The following is a 22,299-nucleotide window of genomic DNA, read 5'->3' on the forward strand; positions in this document are numbered from 1 at the left end:
GATGTTTCCTTCTATCTAAGGTACTTATCTGAGTGCCTCACAGTCGCTGAGTATATTTATCCTCACAAAAATCCTGTGAGTTTGGGAAGTGCTATGATCCCCATTTTACAGATGGGGAAATGAGAGACAACCAGACAGTGATTTGCCCAAGGTCATGCAGGAAGGCTCTGGCAGACAAAGAATCAAACCTAGGGATCACACTAGTGCCCAAATCACTGTACCATCCTTCCTTGTCTATTGTACCTACTACCCATTGAAGTCCCATTGTCAGTTGTGTCCAGACTGAGTTAAACAGTAGGCTCTTCAGGGCAGAGTCCCTGTAATTTTGTATGTCTGTGATTGTTAGATACTATCAACATTAATAATATGTATCTTCAATCAGCACAGGCGTGAGTAAACCTAGAACATTTTGTTCTTCCCAAAAAGGCATAGCTAGCTGCAGAATCCCATGTAAGTAATTGGGGACTTAGAGGAGATTGGGGGGTAGAGGTGGAAAATGCTCAGCACAGGGTTGTGTCTGCAACATAACTCAGATTTGCAGTGCACAACTTTTCAATGTTCCCATTGGTATACATGCCAAGGAACGCCATAGTGTAGACTCCAGTCTGGTAATGCTGTACATATGTTATTTACAATATTTTCCAGATGACTGGCATTCTGATTCCAACACTACAATCATTCTGATTCGTGATGAGCATACTAGGCACAGTGTATAGTGGAGAGCATACATGTCACATCAGCACAATTATTTTCAGAATCTCTGCTGCCTGTGACACACAGTATTTTTCACCTGCCTGACTTTCTCTCTTAAAACCCTCTGTGCCTAATATCATGAAGTTATTTTTAAGGACTATTTTAGGTATTCTTTTGAATACTCTTCCCCACCCACATTACATAGTTGAACATACCTAATATCCAATAAAAGACCAGTCTACCCTTGAGCTAGATTCAGTGAGGGTAAGTGCTGGCAGAGGTCCCTGATGGTAGACTCTCCAGGAATCCAAGATGTGGCAGTGCAAAGTAACTGCAACCTGTTCTTGGCTCCTCCTTTATGAGGGCTTCCCACAAAGAGGGCCTGGCTAATGCACTGATTCAGTGCTACTCTAGAATATCCACCACCTATGCTCACACAGAATCTTGTTGGGATTAAAGCTACCTCCACCCCAGCAGATAACCAGCACCGGGCAGTTGCATTCAGGATCTCCATGGGCTGCAGTGAGTTTTGCTGGCACAGGGAAATGTAATTTACATTTGCTCATTATAGGAAGCAGTTATGCACAAGGTAGACATAATGATGTAAAGATTACATAAACAGACTTTATTGAAAGCTCTGAATAGTATTTCAAAGATTTTCATGAGCCAGCGTCATTTAGACATTTCGCTACCAATGACTATAGTCTCATAATAAGGGTTTAGAAATTCATTGCTTAGTTATTAAAATCTCTTTGTGTTCTGCAGTCATTCTGCTGTAGGGGATTATTGTTTAATTCTGGTAGTTGGACTCATCTGTTTCTTCCTAACGTTCATGATCCTATGCTCATTGTGGTAGTGGCGGGAACTCTGGGGCTGGTATCCCTTATTGTTATGCAGACGTAGCCTTCGAATAATTAGTTATCACTCTGTGTTTTGTGGTTACAACAGAGAATGAAATTGTCCTGAATAATGAACGGAGACAATATAATATACAATACTCAGACAACCAAATACACCTATAAATATACACTATACACTGCTCCCTTGCACCAGAGGGTGATTCACAAGAATGCAATGACTATGCAGCTGACCATGCTAAATCAGTACTTCATCAGTCTAGTCATCAAAGCTCCAAATATATCTATGATGCTAATGAGAGCCTTAAGAGAACTATAAAAAATGGCTGCACATATGAAAAAAAGTAAAGTCCTCAACAATGACTACAGAGCCAACACAAAGAGGGAAACAAGGACTATCTATATCTTTTCTGAAAGTAGAGCTGAGCAGAATTTGGAATTTTTATCCCAGGGGAAATTCCAGTAGTTGTCCCCCCAAATGGGGACAAAAAATTCAAATTTCACAATTTTTGCAGTTCAGAAATTCTAGACATTTTTTATCTGGAAGTGTCAAAATGTTTTGTTTCAACATTTTTGATTGAAATAAAACATTTCAGTGTTCCTGAACTTGAAATGTTTTGTTTTGGTTTATTGAACTGACCTGAAATGCTTCAGTCTGAGTTAGTTTAACATTAAATTGCACTGTTCAGTAGTGGCACAGAGCCTCATGGGAGTTGTAGGTTGGGAGCCTGATGTTCCATTCTCCTCTATGGGCCATGCTCCCTGGTAGGACTACATCTTCACTGATGCTCCTAGAGTCATATGACTCTCCTGATGCACCATACAGCTTGGTTGGAGGGAAAGCCATGTTGTATTATGGGAGATATAGTCTTCCTGGGAGCATGGCCCAGTGGAAAGAATGGGGCCCTGAACTACAACTCCCACAATGCTATGTGCTGATAGAAAAATGTAGTTTAATGTTTTGTTGAACTGATTCAAAACATTTGGGCCAGGACAACAAAATGAAATATTCCAATTTGGGTAAAACTGCCTCAAAGCAAAATACTGTGTTTAGATTTTTCCCAGAGGAAAATTGAAAACTTTTCTTCAAAATTGAAATTTTCCTCTTCAAAATTTCAGATTTGCAGAAATTGTGTTTTCCTTTGGAAAATCATTCCAACAGAAAATTCCCAACCAGCTTTATTTGCACCCCGTTCAGAGAAGCTGTATCAGCATCAGAGCTGCGCAAAACATTATGAGCTTTGACATCTTGTATGTCCACATTATTGTGTATAGCAATTTTTTAGTAGCCTTGGCGGTTCATGAACTATTGGACCTTAAAATCAGATCATCCTGATTACCATCTTGCCTTTTCCTCCACACTTAGTTTTAGAGCTAAAATCAATGCTATATATAATCTGAATGTTTATAATCCCTATTGACAAACAGTATAAAATATTAATCTCTGGTTCTGGTAGTTGATGAGAATATTGCTGCAAAATTCATGCTTGAAGTGAAGTTTAAGCAAAATGACCCAATTTTAAAAGGTGGCATCACCTCATTTATTATACTTTTTTCCAGTCTATTTGTTGTTGAATGTTAAATACGTACATATAACTTTTCAACAGTTCCATAAAATTTTAAGGAAAAGTTAGTATTTGTCCATCAACTGCAATTCAGCAAATTGGAGAGACTGTTTGTGTTCCATTCTGCTGCTTTCGTAAAGCCTGTCTTATTTCCATATTGTATTTGGGAGGAAAAAAGATGACGGAGTTCAATATTTTCTCCCTTTAACTTTATTGGGCAGTTGTAAATCCTCTTGCATATGGAATCAGAATGTCAGCAGCAGCATGGGACTCAGATGGACTCTCTGATTTTGATGGAAAACCAGGTAAGGGATAAATATTGACCATTCTTAAAGTTTTGCTGAACTATTGAAGTTTTATAGTTTACATTCAGTAACCCTCACAACTGGCACTAACTTGCACATTTTTTGTAGGCTTGGCAGAGTCACTATCATCTTGTGTTATTTGTATGCCATTGTATTGAATAAGTGTAGTACACTAAACTCCAGGGTAATGCAGATTGATTGGACCACAGGATCAGAGGGCTGGATCATGACACATTGCTACTTGCCCAGTGTTAGAGGCCTGACGTATCCTCTCGGTCCTAGTATGGAGCAAGTTTGGGGCACATTAGAAAGACAGTGAGGAAAAGTTTGCCAAGTCTCTCTTGTGATCACACAGAGGAATTGGATCATCAGGAATGTTAATTTGGTACCTTTCATGAGAATTAAAAGAGGGACAGATTCTCTGCTGTGTCCAAGATCCGCTCAGTGCAACAGAGTGGGAGTAGCAGGAAGGTGGTTATGGCTCCTTGATTCTCTGCCCAACTCTGCTCTATCCCTCACATAGTTTAGAGTAGCCTAGGCATAAGTTACAATAGCTCCAACTGGCAAGGTCCCCAAGTGACTGTTCACTATGTGGGGGTAGCTGGGCAGCACTGTACTTTGTCCATGTGCCTGCCATCACATATCCCCAGCACTACTTCTATGCCATGTCTGCAGGGGAGTAGCTCCGACGCTGGCTATGCCAGCTCTTCACCCACGGGGATTTGCATGCAGTTTCTGTTCCTTTTGCACAGCAGAGTGGAGCTGAAAATGTGGCCCAGTATCTTTAAAATAAATCTTCAAGAATTATTACCCACTGGCCCATTTCAGTCAGCGGTGGGTGATGCAGTTATCACACTGTGTCCTCCTGTCAATCATGAACATAGAAACCTGGTTACAGTCTGATGGCAGTTCTTATTTTGTAACCCTGACAGATATTCTTGTCATCTTCTGACAACTTTTCCCAAGGATGCCATTATTAGAACAATTACTGTGCAAGTGTAGAAGGCACTAGCGGGAGTATTTGCATTTGTAATGAGCGCCAGAAATTATTCACTGTAACCAAGAACTATTTCAGAGACTCCCACTGGATGGAAGCATGGGCTCCTTGTCATTTACAATAAAATTAAGGCTGGGTTTGAGGGCTCAGAATTAGTCACAGCCTGAAAATATGTACATAGAGTTTGTCCAAGAAAATGTATCACAACCTGGCCTAATGAATCAGTGGTGCATAGAGCTACTATTATGGCAAAAAGACATGCTTTCAGAATGGTGTGTTTTGGAACTTTGAAAACTGGGGACAAGGAAGGGCTTGGATGGCCCAGAGTAAATGGGTTAACTTTTAAAATTCCAACAAACTGAAATTAATATCTGAGGAACTGCTCAAGCTGTGCTACTAATGTGCGGCCATGAAAGAGGCCTTGCATCTTGGTTTAATGCAGGCAAAGGTGCCCATGAGGGGATCTGAAAGGCAGGGCCGCCCGGGGGGGCGGCAAGTGGGACAATTTGCCCCGGGCCCCACAGGGGCCCCCACAAGAGTTTTTGGAGGGTCTTCGGCGGCAGGTCCTTCAGTGCCACCAAACACAGTGAAGGACCCGCTGCCGAAGACCCAGAGCTTCTTCTGCTCCGGGTCTTCAGCGGCAATTCGGCGGCAGGGGCTCCTTCCGCTCCAGGTCTTCGGCGGCAGTTCGGCGGCGGGTCCTTCACTCACTCCGGGACCCGCTGCCGAAGTGCCCCGAAGACTCGGAGCGGAAGGACCCCCGCTGCCGAAGACCCCAGGCCCCCTGAATCCTCTGGGCAGCCCTTCAAATGTTCACTTGCTGGATGTATCCTAGGTACAGTAATTTTATTCTCATTCTTCCCTACTGAACTGCAGCTTTGACTTACTTAGCAGCCATAAGCATAAATCAAGAATTTCATTTTCTTCTCTAGGATAATTTGCAAGTGTGAGGCATCACACAATGGATGGTTTAAGGCTGTTTGACATGTACATGATTCTTACACTTGCATAACAAAACTTTGTAAGGTTCAATGAATACTTTGATCCTTTTCTGAGCCAATGTGTTAATATCAGACATTTTATGTAACCTGCCCTTTTCAGCAATTGTGTGCGATGCTAATTAGTGACATTTTGGTTTTCTTCATGCATGTGAACTTGTGTTCTGGGTTGGAAAACTGTATTAATAGGGACTCAGCATTCATACTGCATTGTCCAAGTTGTCTCTCTCTTCACTAACCCAATCAGATTTCTGGCATGTTGCCACATGCCTCCATCATACTGTCTCCTGATGAGAGAGTCTTCAAAGGCAAAAGGGGGTCTATGGAAAGCCCTAAAAATTAATTTTCTGCATTTCTATTGGGATGAAAGATCAAACAATGTCTGATACTTGCCAGCTGCAAAGTCAGGCATAAAATATTGTATCATGTAAGAATACAAAACCTCATCACTATTTCAAAACTGAAACTTTTGTATTAGCTATGGGTATGTTCTGTCAAGTGACTATGGTAAAGAGTCACACTCTTAAAAGGAACCTTATTAGTCCTCCCTCCTGCCTGACTTCTTGATACCCACTAAGGGGAAGTGGATGGGGGAGAAGCAGCAGATGTGGTATATCTTGACTTTAGTAAGGCTTTTGAAACTATCTTGCATGATCGTCTCCAAAGAAACTATGGATATATAATCTAGATGGAGCTACTATAAGGTGAGTGTAAAACTGGTTGGAAAACTGTTCCCAGAGACTAGTTATCAGCATAGAGAGTACATTTATAAAGTTTGTGGCTGATATCAAGTTGGGAGGGGTTGCAAGTGCTTTGGAGGATAGAATTAAAATTCAGAATGCTCTGGACAAACTGGATAAATGGTCTGAAGTAAATAGGATGAAATTCAATAAGGACAAATGCAAAGTACTCCACATAGGAAGAAACAGTTGCACACATACAAAATGGTAAATGACTGTCTAGGAAGGAGTACTGTGGAGAGGGATGTGGGGGCATGGGTGGTGGTGACCCCCCCCCTTTGGGGAGGTTAGCCCACCGGCCCCGCCCCCCTGCAAGCTGGAGCCCCGAGGCCCACTCTGCAGCCGGAGGAGCCCCAGCCCGCCCACCCCAGCAATACCGGCCACCCCGTCACTCCCCCAGTGCCTGGCTAAGCTGCCAGCCCCCCAGAGTGCCGGCCTGGCCCCCCGGAGCGCCGGCCTGGTCTCAGCACCCAACCAAGCTGCCAGCCCCCTGAGAACTGGGCCAGGCCACTGGCCCGCACCCCCCCCCACTCCTGCAGGCCAGCCCGAGCGCTGCTGCTGGCTGCCGGTGGGTCCAAGCTCCTGGCAGCTGGCTGAAGCTGAGCCCAAGATGACTTCAGGGTAGAGGGGCAAGGAGGGTGGGGCCTCCCAGGGGAACATGCGCGAGGCCACGGCCTGGGGCAGGGAAGGCTTAACCTGCCCCGGCCTTTAATACCCACCGCCCATGTGTGGGGGTCATAGTGGATTACAAGCTAAATATGAGTCAACATTGTAACCCTGTTGCAAAAAAAGCAAATGTCATTCTGGGATGGATTAGCAGGAGTGCTGTAAGCAAGACATGAGAAGTAATTCTTCCACTCTATTCCATGCTGATATGGCCTCAACTGGAGTGTTGTGTCCGGTTGTGGGCACCACATTTCAGGAAAGATGTGGACAGATTGGAGAAAGTCCAGAGGAGAGCAACAAAAATGATTAAAGGTCTAGAGAACATGACCTATGGGGAAGATTGAAAAAACTGGGTTTGTTTAGTCTGGAGAAGAGAAGACTGAGAGGGGACATAACAATTTTCAAGTACATAAAAGGTTGTTACAAGGAGGAGGGAGAAAAATTGTTCTTGTTAACCTCTGAGGATAGGACAAGAAGCAACGGGCTTAAATTGTAGCAAGGGAGGTTTAGGTTGGACATTAGGAAAAACTTACCAACTCTCAGGGTGGTTAAACACTGGAATAAATTGCCTAGGGAGGTTATGGAATCTCCATCATTGTACGTTTATAAGAGCAGATTAGACAAACATCTGTCAGGGATGGTCTAGATAACTTAGTCCTGCCTTGAGTGCCGGAGACTGGATTAGATGACCTCTCGAGGTCCTTTTCTATGATTCTATGGGGGCACACACTTCATAGCTTCTGTGGGCTGAGCTTGTTGCACACACTGGAGGCTTTTTTCATCCCTCCATTCCCCTCCACAAGCTCTTTGTGTGCTGTCCTCCCATCCCCTTCTAGTTCAGCGACTCCCCCCAATCTCCCATCTGCCTGGGGTTATGTGTGCCCCCCATTCCTCCTCCTCCTCCTCTCTTACCACGGTCCCCCATTCTCCCCTGCATGCTGGTGACTACGTGCTCCAGCCCCATCCCTATTCTCCCCTCCCAGTATACTCTCCCCTCCCTCCCATTCTCTGCCCCATGCCAGAGGCTGTGTACATGCCCCCATCTCCCCTTCTCCTCCCACCATTATTTGTCTAGGAGATAAATCATTCAGGGTGCCAAAATGCCAAGCCCTATTGGGAGAATAAGCAGAGGTTCTGTTATGCTGGAGGGCATTAGTGGCTAGCTGTGACACTCTGTGCCTCGGGGAACACCCTGCACCCCCATGTTCATCCTTATAAAATGATTGTTTGGTATCCAATGCAGTTTGTCATGTCGGGTGTCTTCGGCAGGCTCACAATGCACTGAACATTGTTGTTATAGTAATATTATAGGTTGTAATTTCATGTACAAAGTTATGAGGCTGAAAATGTGTCCTCATGGCTTAAAACAAGCCCAGGCAAAAACTCTCCAGGAGCAGAGGGGGCAGTTCACACCTCATCAGGGCATGTATGGGACAAATCTGGCCCAGCTTCACAGGAACACAGGACACTGGCCTAGGCAGCCACAAAAGATCTGGTGGACTCTCGAGTGAGTCACCCCCCTTCCCTTGGTCAGTTTGGGACTATGATGAGGTAATGCTCACCTGACTCTGAAAGGGGGGGGGTCAAAGCCAAGAGGGAAGAAAGAACATGATAAAAGGGAGAGACGTTTGCCATGCTCGCTCTCTCTTCCACCTCCATCTACAGACACCACCACCAGCATGACTGAAGTGCTGCTCAAAGGCAAGAGCCTGGCTGAAGGGCAACCAGCCAGCCTGTGGTGAGAAGCATCCAAGTTTGTAAGGGCATTGAAATTGTTAAGATCAACTTAGAATGCGTTTTGCTTTTATTTCTTTTGACCAAATCTGACTTGTTGTGCTTTGACTTATAATCACTTAAATATATATCTTTTGTAGTTAATAAATTTGTTTGTTTATTCTACCTGAAGCAGTGTGTTTGGTTTGAAGCATGTCAGAGACTCCCCTTGGGATAACAAGCCTGGTACATATCAATTTCTTTGTTAAATTGATGAACTCATATAAGCTTGCAGTGTCCAGCGGGCATTACTGGACACTGCAAGATGGAGGCTCCTAGGGTTGTGTCTGGGACTGGAGATATTGGCTAGTGTCATTCAGTTGCACAATCCAAGCAGCGGCTGGCCCAAAGTGCTCACTCAAATAGCTGGGAGCAGCTTGCATTCTAGAGCCTGTGTGTGAACAGCCCGGGAGTGGGGGTTCTCACAGCAGAGCAGGATAAAACTGGCTCCCAGAGTTGAGGATTGGAGTGACCTAGCAGATCACCGATCCAGATAACACCAGGGGAATGTCACAGTGCCATCAACCAGTTCTTTGGTCTATAGACAATTGAGAGGTGTTTGAAGTGGTGGCTGTGCTAAACAGATGGCAGGATCCATGTGTCCTAGATTTTCTTCCTTTGAGTTTTCTGATTTTCCCCAAAATCAATAGGGTTCCTGCCATTGGTGCCTGGACTGTTCCCTGAAATGTTGGAATTGATCAGATGCAGCATTCAAAATTTGTCACATAATACTTATATAATGCCAACACCCCTGTGTGGGTTGTCAGCAGCAGGGATCAAATCTGGGATCTCTTGAGCTTAATGCATGGGCCTCTACTTCCTGAGCTAAAAGATAGTTCTCTCTTAATCAAGCCTGTAGCAGGGTCATCGGTCTCTAGCTTGCCTAGCCACCACTAGAGGGGGACAGAGTGCCATGCCGAGCGGGTAGGGGTTACACACACATGAAGACAGACAAATGCAAAAATGCCATCAAGTTGAGCAAAAGGCCTGGACAAATGTGGCCAATTAGAAAAACAAAACAAACAACCAACATATCCTCACATATTTCCCATGGAAGTGTTTTCCTGGCCACTTCGTACACCATGCTTTCCACTACATTCTTGCTGGGTGATTTACATTTCAGTAACCCAGATGGCTGTACCAATTGCACTGCCTGTTCTCAGATATCAATTGTAGCATTTTAAAATGTTCCTTATTTAAAATCCCAACTATTAGTGCTGTCACAAATTATTCTTTCCTGATAACCAAGTCACAATATTATGCCTATTATTTCCACACATTCTCCTGACCTTTACTTTTGGTAAAAAGTAAGTTCACTTGTGCATTATATTTCTGTTTCACAAGAATGAAAAGCAAAGTCAGACGTGGAAGTAATAGCCACTTTTCTTAGAGATCAAATACTGTACAATGAAAAGGATCAGTCCAATTCAGTAGCCCATCAAAAGGACTCAGCCCCCTGCTGAGTCCAGACAAGGATTACTGCAAAACAAGACTGCTTTAGTGAAAAGTCACATTTAAATTCTATGTAAGGAAAGTCAGGTGCTGGAGAAGTGTACAAGAAGGGATGATTCTGAAGAACAGGGTTGGAACTCTGTCTGAAGGAGCTTAATCTGCTAAACAGATGCATGTGGTATCCCACCTAGTTTGCTAGTCAGTATGAATAGGATTATATTTTAGTTTTGGTTCACATTTGTAAGATCAAGTTTATCTCTGTCTGAATCTTCAAATTTAAGAAATGAGCTTTTTATTCACAAAACAAATAATGCCTATTTAACATGCACAAAATCCCTAATTATTCATTTAGATGGATTTGTGCTGCTTTTTGCTTTGAGGATTATAAATATTGAGCACTTTGGTTATATTAGGAAAATTTGGCTTGCTACATCATGTCCTCCTATATTTGAGCATAACCAGCTCACATTGCATTTTCTCCTTTATTGTCTAATAGTGGGAACGGTGGTGGTGGTGCATTAATTAAGACAATTGAAACAAAAAATGGTCTATAGCTTGTTGAACAGCATTGGTGTGTGTATATGAAGAGTATGTGGCAGCTTAAACAAACCGCATAATCATAGTAGCAGAGCATCTCCCAAGAATTTAAAAACAGAAATATGGATCTCTCTCTTTCTTCCCAGCCTGTAGGATCAATTGTGTGTGTGTGTGTGTGTGTGAGAGAGAGAGAGGGGTTTAAGGTTTATGTGTGAACGCACTATATGTTTGTCTATGTGAAGAACTTATCAAAGGAAGGCTAAGCTTAGAAAATGAGTTTTCCCATTCCGTTCTACACCTGGTGAGGGCCATTGTCATTCTGATTTCTTGCAGGAGTGATCTCACCATGAAAGTTCATCAGAAGTTTCTTCTCTTATACTAACAAGCTTTCCCATATTGTTCAACAGTTCCACTGTGCCTGTAGAACTTAGCTGTTGTGGTCATGGAGGCAGAAGTGATCTCTCAGATAACTAGGGCCAGTTCTAGGGAAGGCTTTGAATATTAGGACTCTAATTAGGACTTGAACTGGACTCTGTATTCAGTGGAGACAGTATGGAGGGTGGAGCAGCAGACTGGTGTACTCATAGCAACCTGTATTGCTAGGGTGAAAGGCCATTTTGTGTTGTACCAACTGGAGTTTTTCAGGGCACATGGCTTCATTCCTAAATATAATGAGTGGCACTAATCAAGCCTAGCGATCAAAAATGCATGAATGGTATGGCCAGGTCTGATCGGATGGCATAGACTCTTTTGGCCATGCACAGAGGAAATGCATGGTTTTTTGCATCTATGGCTACTTGGTTGTGGACTGACTTATTTTGAGGGCAGATGCCCTCAAGAGAGGAGAATGTTGTCGAGGAAGAAAGCTCTCTGAAGTGCCTCCCTCTTCCTATCAATGTCTTCCCAGAGTTTCCTGTGTTAAGCTTTAACCAACTGGTCTTCATGCAGGTGCTAATTTTGCCTAAACACTGAGAAAGCAAAAAGATTGTGGGTGCTGTTTGTTTTATGTAAAGGAGTATAGAGTTGGGTGTTACCCACGTGCTGTTGGCACTTCAACCCATGACTCCTCAACTCTGTCTAAAATTCCTTACAGATGTTGTATAGTAGCGGCGCGGGCCCAGGGATGTGCTGGCTGCCACTTCCCACTGCCCCCATTGGCCTGGGACGGCGAACCGCGGCCAGTGGGAGCTGCGATCGGCCGAACCTGCGGACGCGGCAGGTCAACAAACCGGCCTTGCCCGCCAGGGTGCTTACCCTGGCGAGCCGCGTGCCAAAGGTTGCCGATTCCTGGACTAGAAGGAACTTGAATACTAAAGATTTGAATTCGTGTTAATATTGAACATGATTGAGGAGAAGAACAGAAGTCTTATTAGGTTAACAAATATCCTTAGGGCATTTTAAAGAGTTTTCAGGTTTCTCTCCCTAGAAGCTGCTTATTTAACATTCAGACCTGGAATGTGCATTTTGCATGCATAATACTTCTTATGCTTTATTTTAGTTTTCTTTGCTAAAGAACATGTTTTTTCTTTGAGAAGCTTTAGTCATAGCCCATGAAAGCTTATGCTCTAATAAATTTGTTAGTCTTTAATGTGCCACAAGACTCTTAATTATTTTAACAATGCCATTCAGATTGAAAATTAATTAAAAAGTAAATTAACTGAGTTGCTTCTTACAAAACTCTACCATCTAGCTTTCAAAACCCTTTGTTAGAGGTTGAGCTAAAACTTCCAGGGAAGTTGGGCTCAGTCTCACCTCTGGCTAGCTTTCCATTTCTCAGGTGATAGGTTTGGGTTTGGATAGGTGGTCGGTGTACCAGAAAGAGAAAGCCGGAGACATGAGGCCTGGTATAAAAGGCCTAAGGCCAAGTCAGGTCCTGCTGATATAAAGCAAAGGTAGCAAAAGCAAAGCTATGAGCCAAAGTCAGGCCCTGTTACAAAGCAGATGCCTGCTTGCAGGTTCACTATGTCAGCAGTTCTCAACAAGGGGTCTGGGGCCCCCTGGGGGGGCTGCAATCAGGTTTCGGGGGGGCTGCCAAGCAGGCCCAGGGTTAGACTCACTGGGTCCCACGGCGGAAAGCCGAAGCCCCGCTGCCCTGAGCCCCACCACCCGGGGCCGAAGCCGAAGCCTGAGCAATTGCCCTGCTTGCTATCCCATAACGTCAGCCCTGGCTTTTATATGCAGAAAAACAGTTGTGGCACAGGTGGGCCGTGGAGTTTTTAATAGCATGTTGGGGAGGGCCTCAGAAAGCAAAAGGTTGAGAATCCCTGCACTATGTGATACATGAACTTGGCAAAAACAGGGCTGGCATTGTAAAAACACAAGCATTCCTAGGTGCTAAGTATTCAAGTAGGAAGGCTAGAAACAAAACACCCTGATACAGGGTTGTTATGTAGACACAATCCCCGAAGATGGTACAGGGACATGCTGACCTCTCTTAAAGATAAGGTCAGGATGACAGGTGATGGATAGACATGTTTTGATCAAACCAACAGGTACAAGGGTAAAAGTGGTAACTAACCATGTCAGAGGGGCAGTACGTAACTTCTTGTATCAGTGTATAAAAGACAGGTCGCAGAGGGGGTGTCTTTGTCCAGCCGAGGGGGAAGCAGAAAGTCCTTCACTGAGCTGAGTCCATTGTCACAGGCATACATGTATTGAGTGTGTCTCTGTAGCACACACAGGGGACTAATATTGTGCTTTATTGGCAATAAACCTGGTTGACCTTTGCTACTGCACCGAGTCTGTGGTCTTCTTGGGCAGTTTGATCAAGGTCTGCTGTATGGGCTATCTGGCCAGAGCCAGTGCAGCACGCAGAGAGAACACACATGCAGCCAACAACTGACAACAGTTGGGTCAGGTGACTAGGTTTCATCTAGAAAGCCCTTGGCTATCATCATAAGAGGGAGCCTGCTTCATCAGAGACAGGGAGACTAGGGGCTAGGAAAGCTATAGGGCTCTCTGGAGAGGCCTAGGAGAGTGACCTGGGACCAGATACCCTGTGGAAGGAGAGAAACTGAGGCAGCAGCAGGGACTGGCAGTGCATGAGATCAGAAACTTCATGCACAATAGAGTTAATGTCAGTTACTGCATTAGTGTCTTCATCTATACGGTACCAGTAAGTACTACTGAGACAAGCAAAACTGATCTGCTGAGTTCACACTGTTTCTAAACAGAACCAAAAAGCCAATAATGACTGGTGCAAATGGGATGGCTTTATAACCTGTTAGGAACCAAAGGTAATAAATACCATCACTTCAGTAGCTTTTGGACCACAGAAATGGCACCCAAACTGAATGTAGTCCACATGAAAGGTACTAGATTGGTATCAGTATTAGATACACCTTGCTAATTCATACCAATAACTGGGAGACCCACTGAATTACTGAATGTGACCAGTTATCAGTAGGAGTGAAAGTCAACCTCTTCACAAGGATAGAAACACCAATTAAATGTTGGGCTTGGGGGATATGGGGGGTTAATGACAAAAGAGTACCTGCTGTGGTCTCTGTATGATGGGCTGCTATGAATCAAAGCAAGGATGATGCATCACAAAAATACTTTGTCTATGTCTTTTGACAACTACAGTGTCATCTACGTATGGCTAGTAACTGTGCTATATTATGATTATGTAATGTCTTAGTAATGGTCCCCCTACAGTGGTCTGCTTCCCTGTCTTTGCTGAGAAGTGGGAGGAGGCCACCAGATTTGTGTGTGTGAATCATGCAGCATGCAGATTAGCCAAGTACTGTTCTGATTAGCTAGTAAACTACCGTAGATACTCGATCATAAGCCGGTTCATTTATTATCCGACCCCCCCCAAAGATGGATAAGTAAAAATGGAACATTTTTATGACCCATTCATAAGCCGACCCTATAATTCAGGGGTCAACAAACTTTGGCTCCCGGGCCATCAGGATAAGCTGCTGGCAGGCCGAGATGGTTTGTTTACCTCGAGCGTCCGCATGCACGGAGGTAAACCTAAGTAAACAAAGTGTCCCAGCGCGCCAGCTGCTTACCCTGGCGGGCCGGGACAGCAACTGGTGGGGAAATGTTTTTTGGGGGGAGAAGCTGGGGGTCAGGGGAGTAACCCCTGTGACCACCCCCCACATGATCCCACCCCTATCCCGTGACCCCCACACTCTCCCCATCTCATCCCTTCCCACCTTATCTGGGGAGGGCCAGGGGAGGATGTCTCCTGCAGCGTGGCTGCAGCCTGCTCCAGCAGGCCAGACCAAGAGGCGCGGCTGCAGCGTGCTCCGGCGGGCTGGGCAGCGCAGCCACAGCCTGCTCTGGGGGGCGGGGCCAAGTGGCACGGCTGCAGCCTGCCAGCCCCGGAGCTACATCTGCTTCGGAGGCTGGGGGGAGAGCAGTGTGGCCAGAAGCGGAGAGACTCTGGCCCCGCCTCTTCCCTTCTGGCTCTGCTGGCTGTGCTGCCTCTCCTTGCTCCCTCTGTTGGGGGGAGGGGCTATCTCCCACCTCTCCCTCTCTATACCCGTTCATAAGCCGACCCCCTTCTCTGGTGCTTCCCTTTTTTACTAAAAAAGTTCGGCTTATGAACGAGTATATACTTGGAATTAGTTGAAAAAAATCCAAACTTTAAATTATTTTTTATGGAACTTTTTTTTGACTGTTCTTTAGTCTATACAAAGACTACATACCATATGGGGAGGAGTGACACAATTTCCCCCCGGTGGCCTGGCAGTTGCATTAACCCACTGCAGAGAGAGAGATACTTGGGACAAGAAGTTGATTCACTCTCTATACCCTTCAACCGTCAGCTTCTGCTGACCCTGCCAACAAGTCAGCCACTCTGAAATGTAATGTGAGTTTTGTGATTTCCAAGAAACATGAATGAAGACATCAATCCATTTCCTACAGCGCATCAAACAGTCATCAGGTGGTAACATTTGCTTACTACTTTCTATGATGGTTTCATGCTAATTACTTGGGGGCAAACTCTCTGCTCAACACCCAATTCATTCTGTGAGGGCAGTAATCTACCCCCTCACCCTGCAGCTGTGTAGCTGTCTTAACAAGGCTACTCCAGCCTGAGAGCTGGAAAGGACCACAGCATCTCTTCCCTTTCCCTGATTCCACCTGCCCTCATGAGAGGACGTACACAGTGTCTGAAGCCCACACCACATTCTACAAGCCTGTATTTCTGAATGTTTGGACACTTAAACATATGTAGATGATCAGCTGACGAGAAGTTTTGCTCTTACCTGAGTACATAATTGGGCATTATAATTTCCCTGAAACAACTCTCTTGTATAAAAACAGCTTACGTTTTTTTTTGCCAAAATTAAACTTTTTTCCAAATACAAAATGTAGCACTTGGTTGTAAGCCAAGGATACTTACTCAGTATTGTGTGTATCAATGGTGTGAAAAAGCTCATGCAATTCTTCTCCACTCAGGACTCCATCAGCAAAGTAGGCTTTGAATTCCTCAAAAGACAGTTTGCCATCATCTGAAACCAAGAAGAAATCAAAACATCATTAGCTACGGATACAGTTTGTTGTCTCCTTTAATTTAATTAATCTGAACAGGAGATTTAAAAAAATAGAATCCTGGGACTGGCTGTTTAGATTAAATTTTTTTGGAAACTTGATAACAGATTGTGTTCAGGCCACGTAGTGAGTATTAAATTAAATGCATCAATAATAGTAGTATATCTGTCAATCAACCTTTGCAGACAGGTAAAAGCAATTGATCAAATAATGTAACATAGTATTTATGTAATCCTCCCTGCAAAATTTAACACAAGTGTTTTAAGCCATGGAGAGAAGGGTACTAACCGTTTATTGTCTGACCCTGAGAGTAGCACCTTTTCTCCCATTTATATCTATATAGTTTGTTTGATGAATGGCAAATGTAATTGCAGATCTGGGTCCCATCATAAGACAGAAGAAATTCTAGTTTTTGCATTAGTGTTAGGAAAGCTTTATTGAAGAATGATGCCCAGCCACCTTTCTCTAAGTAATTTGCAAACTGGCAGGTCATGTAGAACTCTCCGTCTCACTACCTTTGGTTGAAACCTAAAAAAGGGTAAGTGCCATTCTCAAGAATGTACTGGAAAGAATCTCAAGACATTCTCTTGCTCATAGAATATCTTGGAAGCACAGAAAATAGCCAACTCCTGTCTGTCTGTATCTGTGAGATATTATTGCCTGTAGCAGACATCGTAAAGTAGACATCAGTAAACTGACTTAATTTAGGTCTAAGTTTTGCAGGTCTTTCTGGACCGTGGGCATCCATAGAAAAGTTCTACTTCTAATACTGCTCCTGCAAACGTTACTTGGCAAGAAAATCTCCTGCCATCGTGTATATTTTTCTGTCAAAATCTTGCTGTTAGTAGTTGAACTCTTAGTTGCATCCCATTCTGTGGATGTCTACAAAGGCACCTGAATGTAAAGAGGGCTGAGAGCTTCGGTAGAATATTCTGTAGGACCTGCACTAGGAACCTCTCCATGAACTTCACAACTCTGCTCCTGACAATGTGACTAAATTGTAGACTGAATAATTTTAAGAGTTAGGGGCACCACGTTTCTACTCCAGGGCTAATGAACTTGACAATTCCTGCCGGTGATTTTACAGACCCACACTGGTAAAGTATTAGGTGTTGCTGTGCTCAGCATTGCAATGCCTAGCTGATTTAGGAATCTAAATCTCATTTTCAGAAGGGATTCATTTAGGCACTTAGGAGCCCAAATCCCACTAGCAGTTGATGGGATTTAGACTCCTAAGTGCCTAAACCCCTTTTGAAAATGATATTTCAGCTCCTAAATCAGTTAGTCATTGCAATGCTGAGTGCAGCAATGTCTAATACCTTTAAAAAAATGGGCCAGAGTGCTTAGGGTTTGTCTACACTTAATATGCTACAGTAGCCCTGCTGTGCCAGTGCAGCTGCAGTTAGTCCGTGTACACACTACCTACGGCAGCAGGAGGGATTCTCTTGTCGACACCGGTAATCCACCTCCCCGAGATGCGGTAGCTCGGTTGATGGAAGCATTCTTCCATCAACCGAGTACTGTCTATATGGGGATTTAGGTCGGCTTAACTAAGATGAGGATTTTCACACCCTGACCGATGTAGTTAAACCAACCTAATTTGCTAGTGTAGACCAGGCCAAGTCTCAGATGGGACATGAGTCAACCCCATTTTCCAAACTAAAATATAGTCAACTTTTTTCATGCTTGGGTTTAACTTGTTCCAGCTCATGTCCATCCATAATTATACATCTTCTCTGTTTGAGACAAGGCTAAACCACCACCACCACCACCTTGGCCTTTTGATGACTGATGGCTAGTTATAGGTGCAAGGGATGCCTAAGGCCTAATGCAATTTGAGAAAAGTACCATATCATGGGAATAGTTAGAAGAACAGTATTAGGAATTGCATTAACCCTGAGGGGAAACAAATAGTCTCATTATAATACTGCTACAGCATTATTTGGCAGAGTCTATTTCCTCTGCTTTTTACTTTGGCCTTAATTGTAGCATGCAGTGAACTAACATGACACAACATCCTTGACTCAATCTCTGCCCAACCTCTCTTATCTAGTATTTCCCAACTATTAGCATTTCAGAGCTGGATTCCATATTAATTTGTTTGCTGGATGAAAACCTCTGATATGCACATTTTGTGGCATGCATACTTTTTAAACTGGCTCATGTCACTGCAGTGTGGTGTGATACATCCTTCCAGGAGGAAACAAGATAGGATATTCAAAATCGCTTTAGTGATTTAGGAGGTTTGTACTCCTAAATCACTTAGGCATTTTTGAAAATTCCAGACATAGTAAACATTGGACAGCAGCCACATTTTAAAACATGTTGGTTTGGATATGTGGCTGCTGTTTTTCTGTGAGCCACAAAAATGAAATCTGAGTAGACTGGTACAGTCTACACCAGGTATGGAGCTGCTGCAATTGTCATATATGTATGTGGCTTCAAAGATCAATGGCCATTCTCCATTCTGGAAGGTGTGATTCTGGACTGCAAAGAGCTGCAGTCAGTGCCAGGCTCTGGTTGCTGTTGTATGTAATGTTTAAATAACAGTAATTGTAATTGTTAAATACAAACTCTTTGCCTTAATAAGGAGAGCACACAGCAGACTCTGATTTTTTTAAAATACTATTTATTAGAGCTATCTGATTATACACCAAAGAATCTTCCTCTATGTACAATCTTCCTGTAACTACAGTGTGAAGACTGAAAAAACAGGACTGAGTGCACACATTCCAGTGTGTTTTTAACCAGTGGAATAATCTGACAAAGCATCACATTTTGAGCAATTCTTCTGATTGGAACACTTCAGAAATAGGCTTTTAATGCCTTCCAAGATCTTACTGTCGAAGTTCAGCAGAACTAATTGCCAGCAATTAATCACTGGATGTGAAGGGCAAACAGCATGGATAACTGAGCCCATTCCCAGAGCAGTCTAAGGTAATTCTTATAAGTCATCCTGCAGTGCAGAACAGACTGCTAATACTACCTTCAAAAAAATTAGAAATAACAAAGAGATTGTCCCAATTAAACAGGAATCTCTAAGGAAGGTGACTATAATTAACTGCTAGAGTAGGACATGGACACTTGCCTTATTTAAGTCATGTTGTAGGGAGTGGATTTAGAGTATATTGGGATAATGAAAATAAAAACATAGACGAAACCAGACACAAGGTATCTTCAAAAAAAAGTTGCCTCCTGTGTGCAAACCCATAAGTACATGCTATTCAGATATTAGCATCTGCATATGCAGGTGGCAGAATTTCAATCTGCAAGCCTTGTGATCTGTAGGCGAAAGTGGTAAATTCTATCACCTCTGCACACCGGTATTCTCAAAAATTGCAGCTGTACGTACTTTCATGGGCACAAGCAGCAGTTGGGTTGCTAAGAGCCCTTTAAAAATGTAGCCCTTAGATTCTGTTACTGGGTGTTAAGTTGTAGGACACAGCATAGAAGTGCAGAGGTTTTCTGCTGACTCCTCTTGAAGTCAAATGTTAGGATTCTGCACAGTGACATAACACTCACCCTGGCAGGCAGAGCAGGTGGGTCCTTTTGGCAACCCCACTGGGGTCATTAGAATTCAGATGACTCCACGGGTAAAATATTGAGGCACACAACCACTGCAGGTTCTAAAAATGATTAGGCGCAGCACCCAGCACAACGGGGCCCTGATGAAGATGACAGGTCACTAATTCAAAGCAATCTGGATCACTTGGTAAACTGGGCACAAGCAAACACTATATGTTTTATTGTAGCTAAATGTAAATGTAGACATCTAGGAACAAAGAATGTAGGCTAGACTTACATGGGGGACTATATCCTGGGAGGCAGTGACTGAAAAAGATTTGGGGATGAGGGCAGATAATCAGCTAAACAGGAGCTCCCAGTGTGATGCTGTGGCTAAAAGAGCAAATGCAATCCTAGGGTGCGTGAACTGGGGAACCTTGAGTAGGAGTAGAGAGGCTATTTTACCTGTGTATTTGGCACTGGTGCAACTGCAGCCGGAATACGGTGTCCGGTTATGGTGTTCAATTTATCAACAGCCTTCTTGAATAGTGAAGAGGATTCAGAGGAAAGCTATGAGAGCTGGGAAAGCTAGGGGGAGGGATAGCTCAGTGGTTTGAGCATTGGCCTGCTAAACCTAGGGTTGTGAGGTCAGTCCTTAAGGGGGCCATTTAGGGAACTGGGGTAAAAATCTGTCTGGGGATTGGTCCTGCTTTGAGTAGGGGGTTGGACTAGATAACCTCCTGAGGTCCCTTCCAACCCTGATATTCTATGATTCTATGAGAGTGATTAAAGGATTAGAAAGCATGTCTTACAATGACAGACTCAAAAAGCTCAATCTATTTAGCTTAACAAAGAGAAGGTTAAGGGGTGACGTGATTACAGTGTATAAGTACCTACATGGGGAACAAATATTTAATAGGCTCTTCAGTCTAGCAGAGAAAGGTATAACATGATCCAATGAGTAGAAGTTAAAGCTAGACAAATTTAGAATGGAAACAGGCATAATTACTTTTAACTTTATTTTTATTGTTTTTATATAAAATATAAACACATAACACAACAAAACATATATAAATACATGCACAAGATGGAGACAACATATAAATAACAAAATTCAAAGTTAATTATTTGCAAAACCTGGAAAAAATTAAACCAGCAGAGGTCATGCAGGGTATCACTTATTAAAATGACTAAATAGATAAATAAGTGAGAACATAACCTCTGAGTATCAGAGACTGTGATGAAATGTCCACCCCACACAAGACTGGAAGGGGTTAAGGTGGCCAGGTAGGCCAATTAACTGCTCAGCCTGTACCTGGAAGAGAAGCCAGGGAGCAGGGAATGAATTAGACAGGAGACTCACTTGGGTAGGAACAGGAGGGGCCTCTATAAAGCCCAGGAGCTGAGGGCAGAAAGAGGCTGCAGGGAAGTGGTCTGTAGTCACCCTTGGGAAAGGAGAGGGTTTGGGACTATAGAGGGTAGTCCAAAATTAGTCCCTAAGAGGAGTAGACAGAATAATTTTTTCCATTAATCATAGAATATTAGGGTTGGAAGAGACCTCAGGAGGTCATCTAGTCCAATCCCCTGCTCAAAACAGGACCAACACCAACTACATCATCCCAGCCAGGGCTTTGTCAAGCCGGACCTTAAAAACCTCTGAGGATAGAGATTCCACCACCTCCCTAGGTAACCCATTCTAGTGCTTCACCACCCTCCTAGTGAAATAGTGTTTCCTAAATGCAGTAGTAGGGAGCTCACTAAGCCAATCTGTGTATGAGGAAGGAAGTGCAGATTTCCATTTTCTCAAAATAACCTTTTTGGTCACTAAAATAGTTACAGCAATCCATTTCTAAATGTTAATTGGTAATGCCAACTCATGCAGCACCCCTAGAATACACAAGCTTGGAGAAGGAAAGATAGTGGCTCTTGAAGCTTTTGAGAGAGCACTGAATATGGTGTTTCAGAACACGTGCTTTTTTGACAGGTATTGAGGGTGTGCAAAAGTTTGGTATATAGCTGTTTGCATCTCCAGCATTCATTGTGTTTTGTCAATCTAGCCTTGAACAACTATTCTGCATCCTGTAATACCTTTTTATATCTTGTTCTGGAATAATCACAAGACTAAAGAACTTGAAGTATCTTTTCCATTGAGCCAGATGTCTTCCGAGGTCTCTGTTGAGGTAGTAAGGCTTTTCCCCTTTTTTCGTCTGTGACTTTTGTTTCCATATTTCTTAACATGTTCTTCTAGAGGTGAGAGAGTTTAAACAGACCAATTTTCCCCTGTCTTTGCATGAATTCTTGAGTGTAGCCTGTGATGAAGTGGGAAATTTCTTAATGTTTTGTGAGTGTGTGCCTCTGTTTCCCCATGTGCTGCATATTTACCTAGGGGGTGGGACAGGTTGTGTGATCTTTGAAGAGACCCCTAGAGAGCAGATGTGACTGCCATCCAACTTCCTAGGCCCAGAGGATGGGCAGACATTTTGTAACTTAGCAACTGACCTCCCCCTCCCCACCCCCGCCAGAGCCAGTCGGCTGTGACAAGAACAGAGAGATGAGGTAGAGGCCAAGTGACTGGTTTGCCTTGGAAACACACAAAGGATGGAGGAGTGGCAACTGGGCATGACTGAGGGTGGGCTGTTGTGAGCTGGTCAGTCTCCTGGTTTGGAACTCAGGGGGAGAGCCAGGGCTCTGGGTCTCTCCAAGA

The 22,299-nt window shown here is 43.7% G+C and overlaps 1 protein-coding gene across 1 annotated transcript in view; it reads right to left on the bottom strand.

Annotated features, from left to right (window-relative positions):
• The window catches only part of NECAB1 (N-terminal EF-hand calcium binding protein 1), a 123,757-nt gene that overhangs the window by 69,031 nt on the left and 32,427 nt on the right, over positions 1 to 22,299 (bottom strand). The window contains exon 3 of the mRNA XM_065399436.1: positions 15,943 to 16,051. Coding sequence (XP_065255508.1) covers positions 15,943 to 16,051 — 109 coding nt within the window. The remainder of the gene's footprint in view (positions 1 to 15,942; positions 16,052 to 22,299) is intronic.

This window comes from Emys orbicularis, chromosome 2 (assembly GCF_028017835.1).
Source record: "Emys orbicularis isolate rEmyOrb1 chromosome 2, rEmyOrb1.hap1, whole genome shotgun sequence".
NCBI classification, from domain to species: domain Eukaryota; kingdom Metazoa; phylum Chordata; order Testudines; family Emydidae; genus Emys; species Emys orbicularis.